The sequence below is a fragment of the Gadus chalcogrammus genome, chromosome 3 (assembly GCF_026213295.1).
Source record: "Gadus chalcogrammus isolate NIFS_2021 chromosome 3, NIFS_Gcha_1.0, whole genome shotgun sequence".
In the NCBI taxonomy this organism is placed as follows: domain Eukaryota; kingdom Metazoa; phylum Chordata; class Actinopteri; order Gadiformes; family Gadidae; genus Gadus; species Gadus chalcogrammus.
Window position 1 is genome coordinate 27458010 of NC_079414.1, and position 22500 is coordinate 27480509.

Below are 22500 nucleotides of genomic sequence, written 5' to 3' on the forward strand. Positions count from 1 at the left end.
GAGCTTTCGGAGTCGTCGAAAATAACAGAATAAATACTTGCTCTCAAAGGCAACAAACTGCAGAGTTAGAGGGGAACAGTTACCAAATTGGTTGAATACCATTCCTAATAAATAGATGATTGTACTTTCAGAAAGGCCATAGAACAAAGGTGGAGATGTGCAGTATTATGGTGTATGTTTTAAACCAAATCAAATCATAGAGACATTTACATTGAGGGCATTTAGCAGACGCTTCATCAACAGCGACCTACAATAAGTCCATTTGTCAGAAGAAAGAGAAACAACAACTCTGTACTCTGTCGGTACAGTAAGGATGTTCATAGAACCAAGTGCCAAGCACTAACCATCACTAGGTTAACCCATTCCCCCTATAGAACAGAGATAGCTAGGATAAGATGCTGCACGATGCTAAATACTATATCTTTGAGACCGTCTATTATTTTGAAAACGCCGGCTTCACAGCTTCAAAATGAACCAATCAGCATCTTCTCAGCCCGCAGCTCCGCCCTCTAACCCTCCTTGATGTGTCCCCCTCACCTGTCCCCGTTCAGCACGAGAAGTTCAGCAGCCAGCTGCAGCTGAACCACCAGCGGGTGGTGGAGGGTGGCGCCCCCCGCAGGCCGGACGTGAAGGAGCCAGAGGGGGGGCCGGCGCCGTCCGGGGACGGGGGGAGCGCGGCCACGCCCCCTGAGGTGTCCAGGGAGGAGGACAAGATGGCAGGTCAGACGCCAGACTCCATTCACATTAAAGGTCCCATGAGATGACATCAAAAATTGCCGCGCCTACCTAGATTTGTGACGGATCAGATGAGCAATGTTAGCTACAGTGCACTGGGTAGGCTGGTAGACCGATCTATACAGCCTACATCTAGGTGGACACGCCCACTTGTGATGTCATAAGTGCCCGATTTTCAAAACGGCTTGTAACGGCTAATCACACTCACACCTGGTGGCATGTCCTGGGATCTTTGATGCTCGTCTTTCTACGATACTCTTGTGTCAGAGGGATAATGTCTTGCTCGGTTGCCGCTAAATATTTAGAACACAGGTTTATCTCCTGGAGATGTAACTAGCGGGAACGCACTTCATTTTGTGTAGATATTAAACATTCTCCATTTACATTCAGGGCTTTTAGCAGACGCTTTTATCCAGAGCGACTTACAATAAGTCTGAAGAAAGGAACAACAATATATCGCTGTGGGTACAGTAAGGAGGTTAATAGAACCAGGTGCCCAGCACTAACTACCACTAGGTTAACCCATTCCCCGTAGACAACAGGGATAGCTAGGATAAGATGCTACTCAATGCTAAGTACTACTTTCAAGTGCCATGTTTTCCGCGGTATTCCACCACAGTGTTCACGTCTTCCTCCCTCACCACACGTGTTTCCCAGCGGAGCTAGCGGCGCTCCATCGAGGAACGCCGCTGTACGGCCAGCCGGCCTGGTGGGGCGACGGGGTGAACGACAACCGGCGGTCCGGGAGGCCGGAGGAGAGAGACCGGAGGGGCGAGAGACAGGAGATAGGTCAGTATGTAGGTCTGTAGGTCTGTCTGTAGGTCTGTCTGTAGGTCTGTCTGTAGGTCTGTAGGTCTGTCTGTAGGTCTGTCTGTAGGTCTGTCTGTAGGTCTGTCTGTAGGTCTGTAGGTCTGTCTGTAGGTCTGTCTGTAGGTCTGTCTGTGGGTCTGTCAGTATGTAGGTCTGTCTGTAGGTCTGTCTGTAGGTCTGTCTGTATGGGTCTGTATGTAGGTCTGTATAGGTAGGTCTGTCTGTAGGTCTGTATGTAGGTCAGTATGTAGGTTTGTAGGTCTGTAGGTCTGTCTGTAGGTCAGTATGTAGGTCTGTAGGTTTGTCTGTAGGTCTGTCTGTATGGGTCAGTATGTAGGTCTGTCTGTAGGTCTGTATGTAGGTCTGTCTGTAGGTCAGTATGTAGGTCTGTAGGTCTGTCTGTATAGGTCAGTATGTAGGTCTGTAGGTCTGTCTGTAGGTCTGTAGGTCTGTCTGTAGGTCTGTCTGTATAGGTCTGTCTGTATAGGTCCATATGTAGGTCTTTATGTAGGTCTGTAGGTCTTTATGTAGGTCTGTATGTCTGTAGGTAGGTCTGTATGTAGGTCTGTCTGTAGGTCTGTAGGTAGGTCTGTCTGTATAGGTCCGTATGTAGGTCTGTCTGTAGGTCTGTATAGGTCCGTATGTAGGTCTGTCTGTAGGTCTGTAGGTAGGTCTGTATAGGCCAGTATGTAGGTCTGTCTGTATAGGTCCGTATGTAGGTCTGTCTGTAGGTCTGTATTGGTCTGTGTAGGTCTGATTGGTCCGTACGACACAGCCTTCAGCATCTGGAAGCTTTGCATTTACATTGTGGACACTTAGCGGACGCATTTATCCAAAGCAACGCACAACATTTCATCCACACACCGACAACGGTGTCAGCCCCGCAGGGCGACAGCCAGCTGGTCAGGAGCGGTCAGGGTGAGGCGTCTCGCTCAGGGACACCTCCACACTGTGGCTCGGGAGGCAGAGCGGGTTGCGTGAATGGATGAATGTGAGGCAGCATTGTGAAGCGCTTTGAGTGGTGGTTTGTGATTGGCTACGTTGTTTTGAAGTGGAGGAACCAAATAAATGCAGTGAAAAGAAAAACCGTTGTCAAAGAGAAATTAGATCTTTGTGTACAGAGGACTGACTTCCTGTACAGGGGATTGACTTCCTGTCACCGCAGAGCTTTGATCATAAAAACAGGCTCATATTTAGCAAAGGTGTCGGCCTGCTGGCCGGCGTTCGGCTGAGGGCTGTTCTCCACGGAGCCAGGGATCGAACTAGCGACCCTCAGGTCAAAGCCGCTCTCCCTCCTGAGTTAAGCCGATGAGGCAGTGGGCTTTGCTGGAGACACGTCCCCTGAGGAGTGCCATGAGTTCATGTGTTGTGGGGAATTTGCTTAGAATAGAAAGAAAAGGTTATTACTTTTTCATGGTCGGTTATCAAATCATTTTGTTGATTTTAGGCATAAAACTTTAAACACGTACAGAGTGGTCCCAACATTGATCAGACCAATTGACTAACTTTGCATCAATAAATTGTAAAAAAGATCCAAAATGAGCAATGAACCAACGATTCGTATATCTGTGTTTCCTGCACAGACGGCAGAGAAGGACAGCCCCCCGGTGAGGGCCACCCGACGGGGGGGAGACCCCCCAGGGGGGAGCCCCCCTGTGGGGACCCGGGCGCCGGCGAGGCCGCCCACGGCCATGCCTCCTTCACCATCGAGTTCGACCACGGGGTGACCGGCAAAGGGGCCCTGAAGGAGCAGGTACTAGCATCATGTCTTATCCTAGCTGCCTTTAGTACCTAGCATCACGTCTTATCCTAGCTGCCTTTAGTACTTAGCATCACGTCTTATCCTAGCTGCCTTTAGTACCTAGCATCACGTCTTATCCTAGCTGCCTTTAGTACCTAGCATCACGTCTTATCCTAGCTGCCTTTAGTACTTAGCATCACGTCTTATCCTAGCTGCCTTTAGTACTTAGCATCACGTCTTATCCTAGCTGCCTTTAGTACTTAGCATCACGTCTTATCCTAGCTGCCTTTAGTATTTAGCAACATGTAGCATCTTAGCTTAGGAATTAGCATGGCGTAGCAACTTATCCTCGCTGTCTTTAGTACTTAGCATCGTTTAGCATCTTATCCTAGCTGTCTTTACTACTTAGCATTGTGTAGCATCTTATCATAGCTGTCTTTAGAACTTAGCATCATGTAGCATCTTATCCTAGCTGTCTTTAGTACTTAGCAACATGTAGCATCTTATCCTAGCTGCCTTTAATACTTAGTATCGTGTAGCATCTTATCCTATCTATCTTTAGTACATAGCATCAAGTAGCATCTTATCCTAGCCCTCTTTAGTACTTAACAACATGTAGCATCTTAGCCTAGGTGTCTTTAGGAATTAGAATGGCGTAGCAAATTATCCTAGCTATCTTAAGTACTTAGCATGGTGTAGCATCTTATCCTATCCCTCTTTAGTACTTAGCAACATGTAGCATCTTAACCTAGCTGTCTTTAGTACTTAGCATCGTGTAGCATCTTATCATAGCTGTCTTTAGTACTTAGCAACATGTAGCATCTTAGCCTAGCTGTCTTTAGGAATTAGCATGGCGTAGTACTAGCAACTTATCCTAGCTATCCTTAGTCCTTAGCATTGTGTATTATCTTTCCCTAGCTATCTCTGCTGTGTACGGGGAATGGGTTAACCTAGTGATGGTTAGTGCTTGGTTCTATGACCACCCTTACTGTCCCCACAGAGGTATATCACTGTTTCTCCTCTTCTGACGATCGTCCTCATTGTGAGGCGCTCTGGGTAGAAGCGTCGGCTAACCGCCCTGAATGTCAACGTTGATGCAGGTGCTGAAGGCGGGGCCCGAGACGCGGCCCCGCCCCCGGAGAGGCGTGGGGGAGGACCTCAGCCCGCTGCAGACCGCCATGATGGCGGCGGAGGTGAAGGTCGCCGATTGGCTGGCGCAGAACGAGCTGCCGCTGGCGCTGAAGGAGCCGGCGGCGGCGGCGGAGGAGGAGGAGGTGGTGGAGGACGGGGAGAGCGTGAAGAGCGACGCGCCGCTCCAGCAGAAGAGCCTCAAAGGTACTGGGGGGGGGGGGCTGTGGGGTGGGGGGGCTGTGGGTGGGGGGGGGGGGGGCTGTGGGTGGGGGGGGGGGTGGGGGTGGGGGGGTGTTTGTGGCTGCATGGGTGAGGTGTGTGCGTGCGTTTTCGTGAGTGGTCCTGTATGTGTGTGTGTGTTTCTCAATTAAGTTGGGTTATAGTGGGTCAAAGAAATATTAGTATTTCTTTGACTCGTTGCCTAGAAGCACCTCTTTTAAAACTCTTGAAATTAAAAAGTGAAGAAATAAATGTAGCTCAATTTTTTTTTTAAGAAAGCACTATCAATCCCCGAAGGTAACCTCAGGTGAGACAGCAACCAAACCAAAGCAGGCATAACTGTGAGTGCAGAAAAAGACCCTTTGTTTATCAAATACAGTTAATACAGATCAGATCACTCTCTCTCTCTCTCTCATGCATGATGCCTAATGCATGACAACAGGAAATATCACTCTATAATACTCCTCCACTCTGCCAGTGAGAGCTACAAGGCTCTCTCTCTCTCTCTCTCTCTCTCTCTCTCTCTCTCTCTCTCTCTCTCTCTCTCTCTCTCTCTCTCTCTCTCTCTCTCTCTCTCTCTCTGTCTGTCTGTCTGTCTGTCTGTCTGTCTGTCTGTCTGTCTGTCTGTCTGTCTGTCTGTCTGTCTGTCTGTCTGTCTGTCTGTCTGTCTGTCTGTCTCTCTCTCTCTCTCTCTCTGTCTCTGTCTCTGTCTCTGTCTCTGTCTCTGTCTCTCTCTCTCTCTCACCCTTTAGCATCAAGTTTCCCTCGTCTCTCTGACATCACTTCCTGTCTTCCCTTGGTCCCTCCCAGGAAGTAAACACGAGGACGGGACGCAGAGCGACTGTGAGGTCGTCCCGGGGGCGGGGCCTCAGCGGGGGGTGGGGGCGGGGCTTCTGGAGGAGCGGTCCCGGGTCCCGTGGGGGGGCGGGCCCGGAGTGAAGATCAGGGAGGGGCGGGCCAACGTCCCCGACGGGCTGTTCGCCGAGGAGGACAGCCCCGCCCGCCGCCACCGCTACCCTGGGGCCGCCAGGGGGGCGTCGCCCTACGAGGGCCAGGCCGCGGGGGCGGGGCGGGCGCCGCAGAGGGGCGGGGCCAGCGCGCCCTGCGACCAGGGCTACCACCACCATCACCACGGCGACGACCACAGCGACCGGGTGACCTACACCATCGAGATGGAGAACGGCGGCCGCGAGGAGGAGGAGGCCCGGAGGATGATTGACAGGGTGGGTGGGCGTGCAGGATGTCACCATATATGGTCATACAGAAGGATAAGCATAAAGGATGTGTGGGACATGATATCGATAGGGCCGGGTATCGGCGCCCTTATTCGCGCGATACGAGAATCGATACACAGGCCCCAAATATCTTTTTTATTCTTTACCCCAAAAAAAATCTATTTTCTATAAATAAAAAAATATTTTTTTTTTATAGATGGATAACTGAAAACTACATTTGGACCGTGAACATAGTCAGAAATCGAGCACTTGACCATTTCGCAGAATTTTTGTAATTCATAGTTAGACAAATAGCCTGACGTATCGTTATATTGATTGTCAAACAACATATTGATTATCGCACAATTGCTGATGTTATCGGTATATGTGCGTGTGCGTGCGTGTGCGTGCGTGCGTGCGTGCGTGCGTGCGTGCGTGCGTGCGTGCGTGCGTGCGTGCGTGCGTGCGTGCGTGCGTGCGTGCGTGCGTGCGTGCGTGCGTGCGTGCGTGCGTGCGTGCGTGCGTGCGTGCGTGCGTGCGTGCGTGCGTGCGTGCGTGCGTGCGTGCGTGCGTGCGTGCGTGCGTGCGTGCGTGCGTGCGTGCGTGCGTGCGTGCGTGCGTGCGTGCGTGCGTGCGTGCGTGCGTGCGTGTGCGTGTGTGCGTGCGTGTGTGTGCGTGTGTGCGTGTGTGCGTGCGTGTGTGTCCAGGTCTTCGGCGTGGACGAGCAGCACGAGTCTGTCTCGGTGTCCGGGCTGGGGGGGGACGAGGTCCAGAGGGACCGCCTGGGGGGCCAGAGGGCCGGGGCCCCCGGAGACCGGACCAAGGCCGGCCGCATGGAGCCAGAGGTGGGGGCCCCTCTGGGGAGGGACAGGATGTGATAGGACGTCACGACGTCCAATCACAGACCATGAAGGCCTCTGAAGAGAGACGGAATGTGCTAGGACGTCACAACGTCCAATCACAGACCTTACCTTTTACTTCCTGGTTTATAACCAGGGAGTAAAGGGTAAGCTCTGTGATTGGACGTCGTGGACGTCCTTTCACATCACGTTATATGTACCTGTTTTAACAGAAGTATCTGAAGCCTGCACTATGTACGTTTTCTACTGCGCTATTTAGTCCAAAGAAATATCTGAACCTGAAGGTTTCCCAGCCTTGATGATCCAAGCTAATAATAGCATGAAGTCTCAACCTTGAGCTTTGATGCTATCGTTAGCTTGGATCAAGGTTGTGCTGTGATCTCCACTGTGTCTGACTCTCTCTCTCTCTCCCCCTCCCCTCTCTCTCTCTTCTCTCCCCCTCCCCTCTCTCTCTCTCTGTCTCTCTGTCTCCCTCTCTCTCTCTCTCCTCTCTCTCTCTCTCTCTCTCTCTCTCTCTCTCTCTCTCCCCCCCACCCCTCTCTCTCTCTCTCTCTCTCTCTCTCTCTCTCTCTCCCCCCCTCCCCTCTCTCCCTCTCCCCTCTCCCTCTCCCTCTCCCTCTCCCTCTCTCTCTCTCTCTCTCTCTCTCTCTCTCTCTCTCTCTCCCCCCACCCCTCTCTCTCTCTCTCTCTCTCTCTCTCTCTCTCTCTCTCTCTCCCCCCCTCCCCTCTCTCCCTCTCCCTCTCCCCTCTCCCTCTCCCTCTCTCTCTCTCTCTCTCCCTCTCGCTCTCTCTCTCTCTCTCTCTCTCTCTCTCTCTCTCCCCCTCCCCTCCCCCCTCTCTCTCTCTCTCTCTCTCTCTCTGTCTCTCTCTCTCCCCCTCCCTCCCCCCCCTCCCTCCCCCCTCTCCCTAGGTCCTGTCTGAGGAGCTGATGGTGGGGGGTCCTCGCTGGGTGTCCCAGTGGGCGACGCTCGCTGCCAGCCACATCCGGACCGACCCGGAGGGCTCGGGGGGAGACAGCCACGCCCTCCACATGGAGGACAGAGGTAATTCCTTTGTTTCAGCAGCGGTGGGAAAAACAGTATCATGCAATAAACATACAAAGTGCTAATGAAAACATAGAAAACGCCCGCTTCACCTTGGAGGCACGTTGCCCAGAGCGGGTTGGTCGGTAACCAGAAGGTCGCTAGTTCGATCCCCGGCTCCTCCTAGTGTCGAGGTGTCCCTCGACACCTCCCCCTCACTGCTGTGGACCCCGCCGTCGGGGGGTGAATGTGAGGCGTTGCTGTGCAGCGCTGAGTGGCCGCCGGTTCACTTATAGAGACGGTCTCTCTCCTCCAGCGGAGATCAGCGAGTCCAGCCACTCCGCCTCCCACGAGTCGGCCGGCTTCTCGGAGCGCAAGCGGCGGACGCTCCCCCGTCTCCCCGGCGACGAGCTGGGCCGCCGGGCGCCGGGGGCGGGGCTTCACAGCGACATGGGCGAGAAGCAGGACACCGAGCCGCAGGAGAAGGACCCCAGGGGGCGGGGCCGGGCCGGGCAGGGTGCGGGGGGGGGCGGCGGCGGCGGCGGCGGCGGCGGCCGGGGGGGCAGCCCCAAGCGCTGCTCGCCGTCCCGGGGGGGCGACGGCGGGGGGGGGAGGGGGGCGGCGGCCTCCCGGTCCAAGCCCCCGCGGCCGCTGAGCGGCGCGGAGAAGAGGCTGGAGGAGGCGCAGCGCAGGAAGAAGGAGGAGGAGAAGGCGCGGGAGAACGCCGGGAAGCCTCTGCTGCGGCAGGAGAGCTTCACGGTGGAGCGCTCCTCCTCTAACGTGCCCATCGAGCTCATCCCCCGCATCGACGGCCCCCCGGGGGGGGCGGCCCTGCAGGGGGACGGCGAGGCCGTGGCCGCCTTCCTGGAGGCGGGGGCCTCGGAGCAGGGCGACCCGCCCAGCCGCTCCATCGAGGGCTCGCTCTCCCCGGAGTCGGACGTGGACACCACCAGCACCGTCAGCCAGGCCGACGGCGGCAGGAAGGTGGTGCAGAAGCAGCGCCGCACCCTCGGCGCCGGGCAGAGGGAGCGCACCGTGCTCTGCTCCTCCGGCCGGGGCTCCTCCTCCGCGGGGCCCCGCGGGGCCCACGAGCGGAGGCCCAAGACCCGGGCCCCGCAGAAGCCCAGCCAGCAGTGGACGTCCATGGACCTCACGGACGACGACGTCAACTCCACCTCCCTCCTCTCCGACTCGCTGCCCGCCGCCCCGGCCCAGCGGGGGGCCCGGGGCCAGGCCGGGGGGGGCGCCTCGGTGGGGGCCAGCACCAAGTCCAGCCGGGCCAAGGGGGCCCCGGGCCCCAACACCGCCGCCAATAAGAACGCCGCGGCACCCAAGCCCCGCCCCACCCGCGCCTCGCTGCTGCGGCGGGCGCGCCACGGGGACTCCTCCGACACGGAGCCCGCCGACTTCGACCGGCTGTCGGTGGCGTCGGAGGCGAGCACCGCCTCCTCCGCGTCCCGGACCGGCCTGGGGAGGCGGGGCCTGTCCCGCATCGAGGCGCTGGCCCAGCCCCGCCGGCAGAGGGTGGGGTCCCCCTCGGCCCAGAGCGACTCTGAGGCCACCGTGAGCCGCAGCCGGGGCCTGGGGGCCCGCAGCGTCGCCGGGGACTACGCCGCCCGGCAGGGGCTCCGGGGGCCCGCCGCGGGGCCACCCGCCGGGACGCAGAGGGCCCGGGCCAACAGCGCCTCCAAGCTGCCGGACAAAGGTACTGAGACGGTTACAGTACATTAACACTCGTTTAGCAGACACTTTTATCCAGAGCGACTTACAATAAGTACATTGGTCATAAGAAGTGCATCAATATATCGCTGTCGGTACAGTAAGGCTGTTCATAGAACCAAGTGCAAGTACCACAATCGCTAGGCTAATCAATTCCCCGTGTTACAGCCATGATAGCAGCTACTGCACTTGCTACACAGTTAAGTACTATAATACAATACAATACAATACAATACAGTGTACAATGGTGGCCAGAAGGGGGAGGGTGGCTATGCAGTGTCGAGGTGGACTCTGAACAGGTGAGTCTTTTTCGGAAGATAGTGAGCGACTCTGCGGTCCTGAGAGCGGCAGGGAGCTCGTTCCACCACTGAGGTCCCAAACCGAGAAAAGTTGTGACTTTGCTGAACTGTAGGTACAGTAAGGCTGTTCATAGAACCAAGTGCCAAGCACTAACCATCACTAGTGCCTCTTTTCCGCTGACAGTACCAGCTCAACTCGCCTCGACTTAGCCTGGCACGACTTGGTTTGGTTCCAGGCACGTCGTGTTACCATGTAGGAAGTACCTCTTCAACGTCGGCGGGTCATCATAGCACGCATGCGCAAAAGTGCGACACATAAACAGACAGGGAGAGTCTCCACCTCTGTCACGGCCCACGGCGTGTTCTTGCGCACTGTTCCTGCCATGTTCAATAATCAATAACTTGTTGACTGAACGCTGATGCTAGTATTTAAAGATGCCGGGGGTCGGGTATCGCGGGTCGGGTGTCGGGCTCGGATGTCGAGCTCATCATTATTCGTCCAGTGGCGTCACTCTGGCCAACCCCTGGCCAGCAGCCTGTTTACGTCGCACAAAAGAACCAGATCAACTCTCTTGGAACCGCGACGGAGGTGAGACTGAAAAAGTACCAGGTATCTCATTTTGGCGAACGAACCGCATAAGTTAACCCATTCCCCGTATACAACAGGGATAGTTAGGATAAGTTACTACACAAGGCTAAGTACTATTTCTGAGTGCCAGGACGTGCCACACACAATTAGTGTGTACATTTAGTTCCAGGACGTATAACATACAATAAGAACATATCGACTTGCGTACTCACCGAATCCCGCATTTTTGGCAGTATCGGACGGATTTCTGATACTGGTATCGGTATCGATACCCACTACTGATTCCCACGTGAACTGGTTTTATCTCCGCCCAGCCGGGTCGAGGTGGCGCCGCGTGCCGGTGGAGTACGCCTCCACCTCGGAGGACGAGTACGGCTCCAACCGCCACGCCTCCCGTCAGGGCCAGGCCCGCACCTTCCCCTCCACCCGGGTCGCCCAGCTGGGGGGGTCCGCCCCTGCGACCCCCAGCCCGGGGGGCGGGCCCGGCCTGAGGCCCCACCCCCAGGACGAGTACATGAAGGACTGGACCGCCCACAGCGAGGAGATCGCCAGGTAGGCCCTCTGTCGACCCCTGGTGACGTCCTCTGAGAAGAGTGCTGCTTGGTCTTTGTCTCTTTATCTTCGGTAACGCTACAACGTTTAAACCAGTGGTGCTCAGGTGGCTACGTTGGAGAACTGCAGGGGTACTCAGGAAAAAAAAAGAAAAAAAAAAGGAACTCAATTCTGAAAGCTGAAACAGAAAATTGAGAAAATGGACAAGTGGTTGAAATGTAAATCTGAAAACAAGGATAAGGCAGAATCAGGGTTGTACTTGTATTGTGGGGAGAAATTAGGGCAACAGTTGCATTAAGCACAGGCTTATGTTTCTCACCATATTGTGTGTTTTTGCACCCTTCTAATGTTAATGTTTACACTGCCTAATAGACGTTACTTACATACATACATTATTTATGCTCATAAAAATAAAAGAAAAACACAAAAATGTTTTGTGCCAGTAAATATAAAATATTTTAAATATTTTAGAGGAGGTACAGTATTGGAAAAAGTTTGAGAACCACTGGTTTAAAGCATGGGTCTCCAGGAGGGAGGTCTCTGAACACCATGCGTCACACTGCCGAAACATCCCAGAAGGAGACTACCTCATCACCTTGTGTGTTCCAGGATCAGCCAGGACCTCGCTAAAGACCTAGCCATGCTGGCCAGGGAGATCCACGACGTGGCGGGAGAGATCGACTCTGTGAACCCAGCGTCGGAGCCGACTCCTCAGGTGACGACTCAAGCAGGACGCTCACTGTTTACTGTACTGCTGTACTATAGCACTGGAGCGTCGTCCAGCACACGAGAACAGACTCACAGGATCTATTAGATGTGGCCTCCTGCGGCGGCATGTGGCTCAGGAGGTAGAGCGGGTCGGCTGGTAACCAGAAGGTCGCTAGTTCGATCCCCGGCTCCTCCTAGCTGAGTGCCGAGGTGTCCCTGAGCGAGATGCCTCACCCTGACTGCTCCTGACCAGCTGGCTGTCGCCCTGCGTGGCTGACTCCGCCGTCGGTGTGTGAATGTGTGCATGAATGGGTGACGCAGTATTGTAAAGTGCTTTGAGTGGCCGCTGTTTAGAAAAGCACGGTATAATTGTAGTCCGCTTACCATTTACTAACATTACCATTTAACTGTGCTACCATCACCTGGCTGTATTGCCACTATATTATAAGCTGTGTCTTGTTCCCAGGTGGAGGTCGCTGCACCGGCGGTGAGCAGCTCCATGGATGACATCAGCCTGGTGGAGACCAGCGGGCGGCCGGTGGAGATGAGGCCGCGGGGGTCCAGCGGTCAGGGGTCCCGCTCCATCAGGAGACAGACCTGGAACCGGGACGACGTAAGTCCAGGACCCAGCCCTGAAAAGTACCCCCCTTTGCGAACCAATGCTCTAAAGTATGAAGCAGCATTAGATTAGAGCAAACGTTTGAACATCTCAGATTGTTTTGGTTGCCTCGCCGTCTATGAAGGATTTTAGCCTTTAGTATCCCATCCTGAGTTGAGCTGTCTGACCACTTATACCCGTCTTCATGTGACAGGTTGTGCTGGAGAGTCTTCTGCTGACATCTGTCACTCAACTATCAGCGAGGATCCGCCAGTCGGTGGACAAGACCGCCGTGAAGATCAGGCGAGTTACGAGATCCTCATGAAGGAATTCTGAAAATAATGATACCATTTTTTCCTTTCCGATACCGATTCCCATTCCTGAACTTGAACATCGGCCGATACCGAGTATATACCGATACAGAAACTAGCATTGTAACTACTAACCGCAATTGTTCTTATTGAAGGGTTATCTTACGATGACAGCAATGTATTGACGGTTCACCTACTGTCGACAAATGTCTTTTTCAATACTAGATCATTTGCATTTATAATTTTTGATTATTATAATACATTGGTATTCTTGTCATTTAGCATTAGCATCAATGTTTTTCTAACTTGGCAGCTCGAACGCACCTAGGTTGGAGATGATGCGTTTCCCATTCTGCCTTTCCACCTCCGACCGTTCACATCGTAGTGTTTGTGATGTTCTTTGCCGTCGGAGTAAATGAGTAACTTGATCGGATCGTATCGGCGCATAAACTTGCGTGCTCGCCGATACCCGAAACTGCATATTAGGTAGTATCGAAGGCATCTCCGATTCAGGTATCGTTATCAAAACAACTCTTGTTTTTGTGGGATTGCTGTCTAGAAAGGGTTCAACATTTGTCTTCTCGCTGTATCTCTGGTTTCTCTGATGTCGTTGGCATTGACAGCCAAGTACCGTAGTCTGCCGTCGAATCTCACCTTTCAAAAAAATCAAAGACGACTAAAAATACCTCTTCTAACGTCTGTTTCTAATATTTGTTCGCCACGAATTACATCCCTTCCGAGTTGCCTGGAAGCAGCATGTTTTTCTCGATGCATGTTATTCTCGATGTTTGCTATAAATAGCTCCTTTATTTATATTTCACAGGGTGCTGTTTAAAGATAAAGAGCGGAAATGGGAGGACATTGAGACCAAACTGCAGGCGGAACATGACTCATTACTTCTGAAGAGCTCCAACAAGGTAAACCAAGCTGAGACTGGATGGCTGTGGCTTCTCCTGATAAGGGTAGCGATAGTATTACAAGGTCTTTGATCAGCCTGGTAGACCAAACTAATCTACTGGTAAGGTATTTTAACGTTCATATTTATTTTTATTTATTTATCGATATGTAATATTTATTTATTTTTTATTTATTTATAGTAATAAATTAACAAATAAATATATACACATTTTTATTTATATAATTGAATTATTATTTATGGAAATTAATTATTACCTTCATTTATTTATATAAATAAATAATTAATAAATAAATATATTGATTAAGAAAAGTATATGTATTTTATCATCATACTGTATTATAAAACTTTCACTTTCTGTCAAATATATAAATGCATTCTTTATCTAGTCATTCTTGTTCAATCCATGTTAACAATGACGAACTACATAGTTGTTCAGTTTTCTGTACAAATCCCTTTGAATTCTCATTCAATTAATCGATTGGTTCACATGCAAATGACAGCATGCCAGGTGACTCAGCGAGCCAATCAGAGTGAGTGCTGACATAACGTCCCTTACGACCGAGGGATTGAACAAAGCTTCTAGTCTCACTGGGTGGTCAGTGTGCCAACATACAGCCTCTCGGATAGCTTTGATTTGTTAGCGGCAAGTCATGCATGCCAATACTCGCAGAGATGAAGAAAACCATTTTGAAAAACTACTGCCTCACTCGGGGACAGAGTCATAAATCCATTCCTCTAACACAGGGTGTGGCCCAAGGCCAGCCCTCACAACAGATGCGATGTGTGTTCATTAATTCAGTCCTCGTATTCCAGAGTTTACACAGTTTATACTTTCATACATTCCCCTGTAGGACAACAGAGGATAAAGGAAGTGAATCTTGTTAGCTTTTGCTCCTGCATCTATCACATTTTCTTTGACTTCCAAAGGTCTTTTGAGGGGTGTCCTAGACTAAGATAGTCTAATACGATTGGTCAGACCAGACTCTTCGTCGAGTAATCGTCTTATCGACTTCTTATATATTTTATTATTTTTCTCAGAATATGATAATATAATATTGACAAATTAGATGTGTCCGTGCCAGGCACGGACGCATCTAATTTGTCTGAAAATATCGGCTACCATTAGCCTAAGTAAGAGATAATGTACAGAACGCCGGTCATTATCTGGAAAATAAGCCCCGACAGGACGAACAGGACACCGACGTGCAGCGGAGGAGTCTTATTTCGCCCTGAAGGGGCTTATTTTCGATAATGACCGGCGACGTTCTATTCATTATCCCGCTTATTACACAGCTACTTGCCAAAACGAAAAAATAACTTCACACAGTGTCTTTTTACAATTTATTTGTTACCAGCATTCGTAGTGTTGATCAGCAGAGAAATAGTCCTCCAAAGACGTTGACGTCGCTTAGCAACCGAAGACGCTGGGGTTGACAAGTTACCGGACTACTTGCTGAGTGATACCAAAGACGTAATTAGAGGGAAAAAGTCCTTTGTTCGCCTTGACTGTGGTCAATTATACTTAGCAACGGTGAATTATCAAATATAATTCACCCCCGGAAGTTGTGAAGAGCCTATAGAAGTGAACGGAGCATTCCAAGGCATTGAGAAGACCCGTGTAGTAATGTACTATAATATAGGCTGATATAATATACCGCCATTTGTGTTATAGATCTATGACATCCAACACTGACCGGTGGGGGAAGAGAGCTCTGTTCTGTCTGTTTTATCATGAGTGCAATTTGGCAATGGCACTATGCGATCGTTTACTTTTCAGAATGCAACACATTGTAGACCTGTACTATATGTGAAAATAACTCAAAGTCAGAACAAGTTTGGGCAACGTCGCGAAACCGTTGAAATGCAAAGTGTGACGACGCAGACTTACCGTCTTTTATCCAAGACTGAAAACCTCCAGCCTTCAAGGTCACCCCTTGGTCTCTATTCTTCCCAAACAGGAGATCTCCTCCATCCTTCAGGACCTGAGGCGGGTGGAGAGGCAGCTCCTCGGTGAGATACCAACACTCGTTCACGACAAGGATTCAGTCGTACTGTACCCTTCACTTACCTCCACTCCCCCCCCCACACCCCTCCTACACACTTATTGTATGTTGTACGTCCTGGCACTTAAATAGTACTTAGCATTGTGTAGCATCTTCTCCTAGCTATCTGTGTTGTGTACGGGGAATGGGTTAACCTAGTGATGGTTAGTGCTTGGCACTTGATTGAACATCCTTACCAGAGATATATTGTTGTTTTTCTTTCTTATGACAAATGGACTTATTGTAGGTTGCTTTGGATAAAAATCATCTGCTAAATGCCCTGAATGTAAAATATAAACCGTTCAGCGTCCCTGATCGGCTCTCGTTTGCCCCCCCCCCCCGACAGCCATCGACGTGATGGTGGACCCCGACGGGACGCTCGACGCCCTGGCCGAGCTGGGCCTGACGGGCCCCCTCCCCGGCCCCCAGAGGAGCAGCCCCGGGGCCCAGGGGCCCCCGGGGGGCAACGGGGCCCCCGGCCAGCCGTACCCCGCCTCCGAGAGGGCGGAGCGGGACCCCGGCCTCCACCCGCAGACCAGTGACCCCGCCTCCAGGGAGGAGCTCCGTCACCACTGAGGGGCGGAGAACCCCACCCTGAGAGGACGGCTGCAGACCCCACCAGACCCCCCCCCCCCCCCCAGTGATGAGGCCCTCTGCATCGCCCGCTGAAGCGCATGTGGAGGCAGTGCAGTCGGTTTAAACCAGAGATGGATTTTGTTTTTAAGTGTTCATTTGAAGTTCCTCCAGCCGTGAGCATGAGCTACCTTCGTCCCTTCGTCCCTTCAGCCCTTCGTCCCTTCGTCCCTCTGTCCCTTCGTCCCTTCGCCCCCCCTCACGCCATGAGACCGTAGATCAGCGCTCGCCTCGTAGTTCAGCGAGCGACGTCAGATGACTGAGACCAATGACGCTGTGTGACGAAGGCCCATCAGACCGGAGCTCAGACGTTGCGATAAGCCGAGGGCACAGGAGTCGATGCAATGCAGTATAATTATTTATTTTATGGATTCAAATAAATCATTTAACATATATGTAAGTATATACAAAAACAGACGTTGATCATCTTGCAGGCCTTGATTATGAGGATAGAATGATGACTCATGAAGATTATGACTTTTACAATAAAAATATGAAATCGTTTTCTCTTTAGATGGCTTTGACCGGAAGACAACTTGTTAACCCCAGACTGACAGCCAGGCCACTAGTAGACTCGTGGTAAGTCACTCCTACGTCACTAATACGGCCAGGTCACTACTAGTGACATAGTCAGTCACTAGTATTGTGCTGGTTGTACTAGTGACGTAGTCAGTCACTACTATGTCAGAAGTACATCCAGGAGACTACTATTGACGTAGTAAGTCACTACTAGTGACGTAGTAAGGCATTATTATTGACTTAGTAAGTCACTAGAATTGACATGGTAAGTCACTACTAGTGATGTAGTAGGTCACTAGTATTGACGTAGTAAGTCCCGACTAGTGAGGTTGTATGTCACTCCTACTGACGTATTATTTCAACGCTAGTGTCACCTGGCCATGGATCCTATACCATAAGAACGCGCGTACGCAGGAATATTAATCATTCTGTGATGTAAAGGAAAGTCACCCAGGCTGGTTCTAGTTTTCCTTTAGAGTTTTATTCGTCTATTGTTGCCTGCAGTCAATGCACTTCCTGAGCTTGCTGAATATCTTTTTTATCCGTCCATCATTAAATGCCATATAAATGATTTATTGCCTGGTTTGTCGTTCGCGAGTCAATACGGTATTTACAAAATGTATCTCAGCTGTTATTAATATCCAACCAGAGGTCTCCTGCCCCTCGCCTTTGTAACCGATCAAAGCTGGACGTAAAGTCTGGTTCAACTGTAAACCAAGAAGGTTCTAGAAGGCCACACTCCTGTATTAGCCTTCGAGTGTACATTAGATCACAAGTGCCCAGAGTCAACGGTCACCAGACAACATCTACAGGGTCACTAGAGGGACGTTAACTATTGATTCATTGACTTTTTATATTGCAACTAGCTGTAAAGGGGTGATATTATACTAACACCTGCTGGCGTCATATCCCCCTTTAAGGGACCATCCTAAAGTCTGGACATCAACCCGGTAACAAGCAGGCTGCACGGTTTGTTTGATCTCAGTCCAGCCTGCTGTGGGTTCGTTAGTTCATTACTCAAACTATTACAATTTCTATAATTCAATGTTTAACCTGCATAGGCATGGGATACTCTACAGTAACAAGAGAACCAATGATGACTACGTTGTTTTCCACCCTGCCAATGTCTTGCCTAATGCCAATGTTTACACTGGAATGTATCCTATCAATACTGTTAATCTATTTCAGCCAAATGAACCACCGATCGATGGTTCACTACCTGCAGTGCTCTGTTTTATTGTGAGTCGATTTTGCAATTTTTTTTTGTTTCAATGTTTTGTACGATGGTTTTCTTCGTAATGCACTTTAGTTAGACGTTGATTTGGATAATATGTTTGTGTGGTCGTTTGGCACCTTTCCAATAAAATGCATGACATCATCAGCCATAGTGTTGGTTCTTTACCGTCAGTGAGCAGCTACCTCCATCATCACCACTGCCCATTAAAGGGGCCGTAGGATAGAATGGAGATCTGCAGCAAAGTCCATCACTACACGCCACCTAAATGTTAAACGGTCTGCATTTATACAGCTCTTTTCGAACCACTTGCAGTTCAAAGCGCTTTACAATACTGCCTCACATTCACCCATTCATTCACACAATGACACCCGACGGCGGAGTCAGCCCCGCAGGGCGACAGCCAGCTGGTCAGGAGCAGTCAGGGTGAGGCGTCTCGCTCAGGGACACCTCGACACTCAGCTAGGAGGAGCCGGGGATCGAACCAGCAACCTTCCGGTGACCAGCCCACCCGCTCTATCTCCTGAGCCTCATGCCAACCAAGGAGACTTCTTATTGGCTCCTCCAAACATTTGGTGCATTGATGACCCAACGCGCAACAGGTGTGCAGCCTCGCCCAGCCCCAGAGTGCAGGCAGCCGCGGCCAGGTGAGGCTGATTGATCCAGCCATTATCAACACAAACTCTCACACCGTCATTTTAGTGTGATTGGTTAAAAATGCATCAGCCAGCTGTCAGCTATCGGTGAGTGTAAAGTCAGTGAGATTATCTCGTTGTAGTTCTGGATCTGGATAAAACCATCTAGTCTAGAAATTAGAGTCTGTCTGTCTGTCTGTCTGTCTGTCTGTCTGTCTGTCTGTCTGTCTGTCTCTCTCTCTCTCTCTCTCCCACTCTCAAACCGTATGCATGATAACTTCACACCTCGTTGTATTATTTTTCCTAAATGGTGATTTACACGATTCCCCCCCCTCACCACGCCTCCTCCCCCTCTCAGCCCACCTCCCCCCCCTCAGCCCACCCTCCCCCTCTCAGCCCACCCTCCCCCTCCTCAGCCCACCTCCCCCCCTCAGCCCACCTCCCCCCCTCAGCCCACCTCCCCCCTCAGTGTCCCTCCTCCCCCTCAGCCCACCTTCCCCCCTCTGTGCCCCTCCTCCCTACAGTAGTGACCTGGCTGCACTAGTGACGTAGCAGTACTGTAGTCAGTCACCGCTACGTCCTGTTAGCGTATCCAGAGCTGTTCTGCTGCTCCTCCCTAATCCTTAAAGCCGTGTCAGGGCTCCTCTCCCCCGGGAGCAGCCCTGGCCAACGGCCGGCGGAGGTCCGCCAGCGGGGCTGTCGGTATTGAACCAGACGCTCACCGTTTAGCCTCTTCAAATTGGGTTCAGGGCCCCGAGGGACGGACCGCTCCACTAATCACTACGACACGTTTACTGTGGGACGATGTTTCACAAAGTTTTAAAAGACGTGTCTGAAGGTTGTTCAGGCGTGAGAGGCAGGGGCTGGATCATTACATTCGCTTTTAATCAGAACATTCGTTCTGATTAAAAAAAAGAGAAACAACAATATATCACTGTGGGTACAGTTAGGATGTTCATAGAACAAAGTGCCAAGCACTAACCATCACTAGGTTAACCCATTCCCCGTATACAACAGAGATAGCTAGGGTAAGATGCTAAGTACTATTTTTAAGTGCCAGGACGTACAACATGCGTTAAGTGCGTACATTAAGTGCAGGAACGTACAACATACAAAAGACATGCCTGAAAGTTATTCAGATGTTAGGGTTAGGGGGCTACAAATTTTGAAGATGGCAGAATTCTAACTGTGTGTCATTTATTTAAATGAAGATAGATCTATAGATCCGTGCCATGCTTTGCTTAGCTTACGGTCGATGCAGTCGGTGTGTTCTTAGTCCCTGACTCGCACGGCTTTATAAGCCCCTCACGTTGAAGATGGAGATGGAAGACGTTAAACTAGGCGCTTTGAAACCAGGGGCTTATTTATATGTTATAAATAAGCATCATGCATCAATGCATCACGTATCAATGCATCATGTATCAATGCACCAAGGAATCAATGCATCGTGTATCACGTATCAATGCACCAATGTATCAATGCATCGTGTATCACGTATCAAAGCACCATGTGTCATGTATCATGCATCGTGTTTCAACGCATTGTGTATGTATCAATGCAGGGTCAGGTGGGAGCCAGTGGGAGCTGAGCTCCCATAGAGAGAGGTCTGGCTCCCATGAAAGCAGCAAATTCAAATATCTGTGGGGCTCTCTGCAAATACAGCAGCATGATATTATAATTACAAATAAAGCTATTGTCCCTTCCACATAGAGTAATATTGATGTTAAGTAAGGGTTAATAGAACGCCGGTCATTATCGGGTCAAGAAACATGACATGCATGTGTCATGTCTCAATGCGTCATGTATCAATGCATCATGTATCATGTAGTAATGCATCATGCATCAATAAATAATACATCATGTATCAATGCATCATGTAGGGATGCATCATGTATCCATGCATCAATCCATCATTTAACATGTATCCCTGATATGTCATCATGACATGCATGTCATGACACATGACATGCATGTGTCATGTCTCAATGTGTCATGCATCAATGCATCATGTATCAATGCATCATGAATCATGTATCAATGCATCCTGTATCAAAGCATCAATGTATCGTGTATCACTGCATCGTGTATCAATGCATCTATGTATCATGTGTCATGTATCAATGCATAATTGATCATGTATCAATGCATCAATGCATCTTATATCACTGCATCATGTATCACTGCATCATGTATCACTGCATCATGTATCACTGCATCATGTATCACTGCATCTATGTATCACTGCATCATGTATCAATGCATCATGCATAATGTATCAGTGCATCAATAAATATTACATCATGTATCAATGCATTATGTATCAATGCACCATGCATAATGTATTAATGCATCATGTTCTTCTGTATTAAGGACATCCAGTGGGTGTGGGAGGCCCAGAGACAACAGTGTTGGTAAAACCTGCCTTGTAAGCAGAATGTACTACAGTATAAAATCCTCTTCAGGAGACACCGCAACCGATTTGGAATAATTACTGTCGACTAACGTTGAGATTGGTTTTTGATTGGATTTGTTCCTCAACCGTACGTTTTATAGGGGATGAGCTGAGATATTTGAAGCTGGAACTCCGATGATGAAATGAATTCCTATTCGTCAAATTATCATAAACTGATTAACCAATGTCTTATGAACTATACCGGTTATTCCAACAAACCCGAATTCATCCACCATGCCGGTAGAGGCTACAAGATTGATGTACAACACAGTATTGACAGAATAATCTGTTGGTAAATCACTACAGGCCAAATCCATTAATTTCATTATTAGACTTTACATAGTGGACACCTTAAAGTAATGATTTTTTGCAAATGACCACAAATGACCCTCTAACAGTAAGCTGTGTGTGTGTGTGTGTGTGTGTGTGTGTGTGTGTGTGTGTGTGTGTGTGTGTGTGTGTGTGTGTGTGTGTGTGTGTGTGTGTGTGTGTGTGTGTGTGCGTGCGTGTGTTGGACTGTTTGCGTGCATGTGCATGCTTGCATGTGTTTGTCCATGTAGGTGCCTGCGTGTGTGTGCACTTGACTTCTTGCATGCATGTGTGTGTGTCTGTGTATCTGCTTATGTGTCGATGTGTGCGTGTGTTTATGTGCGTACACGTGCTGATGTTTCACCATTCGTCTCCTATTGCATCCCTCTACTCTCCTTATTTGATTATACCTCGTCCTTATCCGCCCAACCTCCTCTCTGAATGTATCTCCTTCCACCACCCTACCGGACCACCCAGTCTCCCAGCTACAGAGCGCAGGCAGCAGGTGTGGATGCTCTTACAGGAACAGTAGGGGGTCTGAGGCTCGGACAGAAGCACACAGGAACTCGATGGAACTGGCTTTGAGGTCGCACTCCCTGATGGAACTATCTGAAGGTGTGAAGTTGAGCCCAGCAGCCTCTCTCCCCTCTCTCTGTCTCCCCTCTCTCTGTCTACCCTCTCCCTCAATCCCCTCTCTCTCTCTCCCCTCTCCCTGTCTTCCCTCTCTCCCTCGCCCCTCTCTCTCCCTCCCTCTCCCCTCTCTCCCTCTCCGCTCTCTCCCTCTCCCCTCTCCCTCTCCCCCCTCGGCGGGGGGCATCGACCTCAGTGCGGCCCCCCAGCTGGGCTTCACTGTGTACACCCGGCCCCGAGGCAGGGGAAAGGCCGACCGGGTGAGTACCGCGCCGCTCGTTACACATCAGGCCTCAGAGACGGAGCGAGGCGCTACATTAACAGTGAGGGTGTTTAGCAGACGCTTTTATCCAAAGCGAAACGACAGTATATCTCTGTGGGTACAGTAAGGATGCTCGTAGAACCAAGTGCCAAGCACTAACCATCACTAGGTTAACCCATTCCTAGGATGATACACAACTAAGTACTATTTTTAAGCGCAAGGACGTACAACATGCAATAAGTGTGCATTAGGGTGTGAGGGGTAGTCTTCGGTCTTTTGCAGAAGCTGGTGAGCGACTCACCATTTGTGTCTTTTCAAGAGAAAATGTTTCCGAAAAGTCATCCTGTTTATTAGGAA

At 50.6% G+C, this 22500-nt stretch overlaps 1 protein-coding gene across 1 annotated transcript in view; it reads left to right on the plus strand.

The window, feature by feature from the left end:
* The window catches only part of cep170ab (centrosomal protein 170Ab), an 18637-nt gene extending 2592 nt beyond the window's left edge, over window positions 1-16045 (plus strand). Inside the window, exons 5-19 of the mRNA XM_056587331.1 lie at window positions 552-720; window positions 1393-1524; window positions 3129-3298; window positions 4387-4621; window positions 5447-5859; window positions 6558-6695; window positions 7621-7753; window positions 8049-9437; window positions 10654-10891; window positions 11501-11606; window positions 12066-12212; window positions 12412-12500; window positions 13332-13425; window positions 15386-15437; window positions 15816-16045. Of these exons, the coding sequence (XP_056443306.1) occupies window positions 552-720; window positions 1393-1524; window positions 3129-3298; window positions 4387-4621; window positions 5447-5859; window positions 6558-6695; window positions 7621-7753; window positions 8049-9437; window positions 10654-10891; window positions 11501-11606; window positions 12066-12212; window positions 12412-12500; window positions 13332-13425; window positions 15386-15437; window positions 15816-16045 (3735 nt within the window). The remainder of the gene's footprint in view (window positions 1-551; window positions 721-1392; window positions 1525-3128; window positions 3299-4386; window positions 4622-5446; window positions 5860-6557; window positions 6696-7620; window positions 7754-8048; window positions 9438-10653; window positions 10892-11500; window positions 11607-12065; window positions 12213-12411; window positions 12501-13331; window positions 13426-15385; window positions 15438-15815) is intronic.
* The last annotated feature ends 6455 nt before the right edge of the window (window positions 16046-22500 follow it).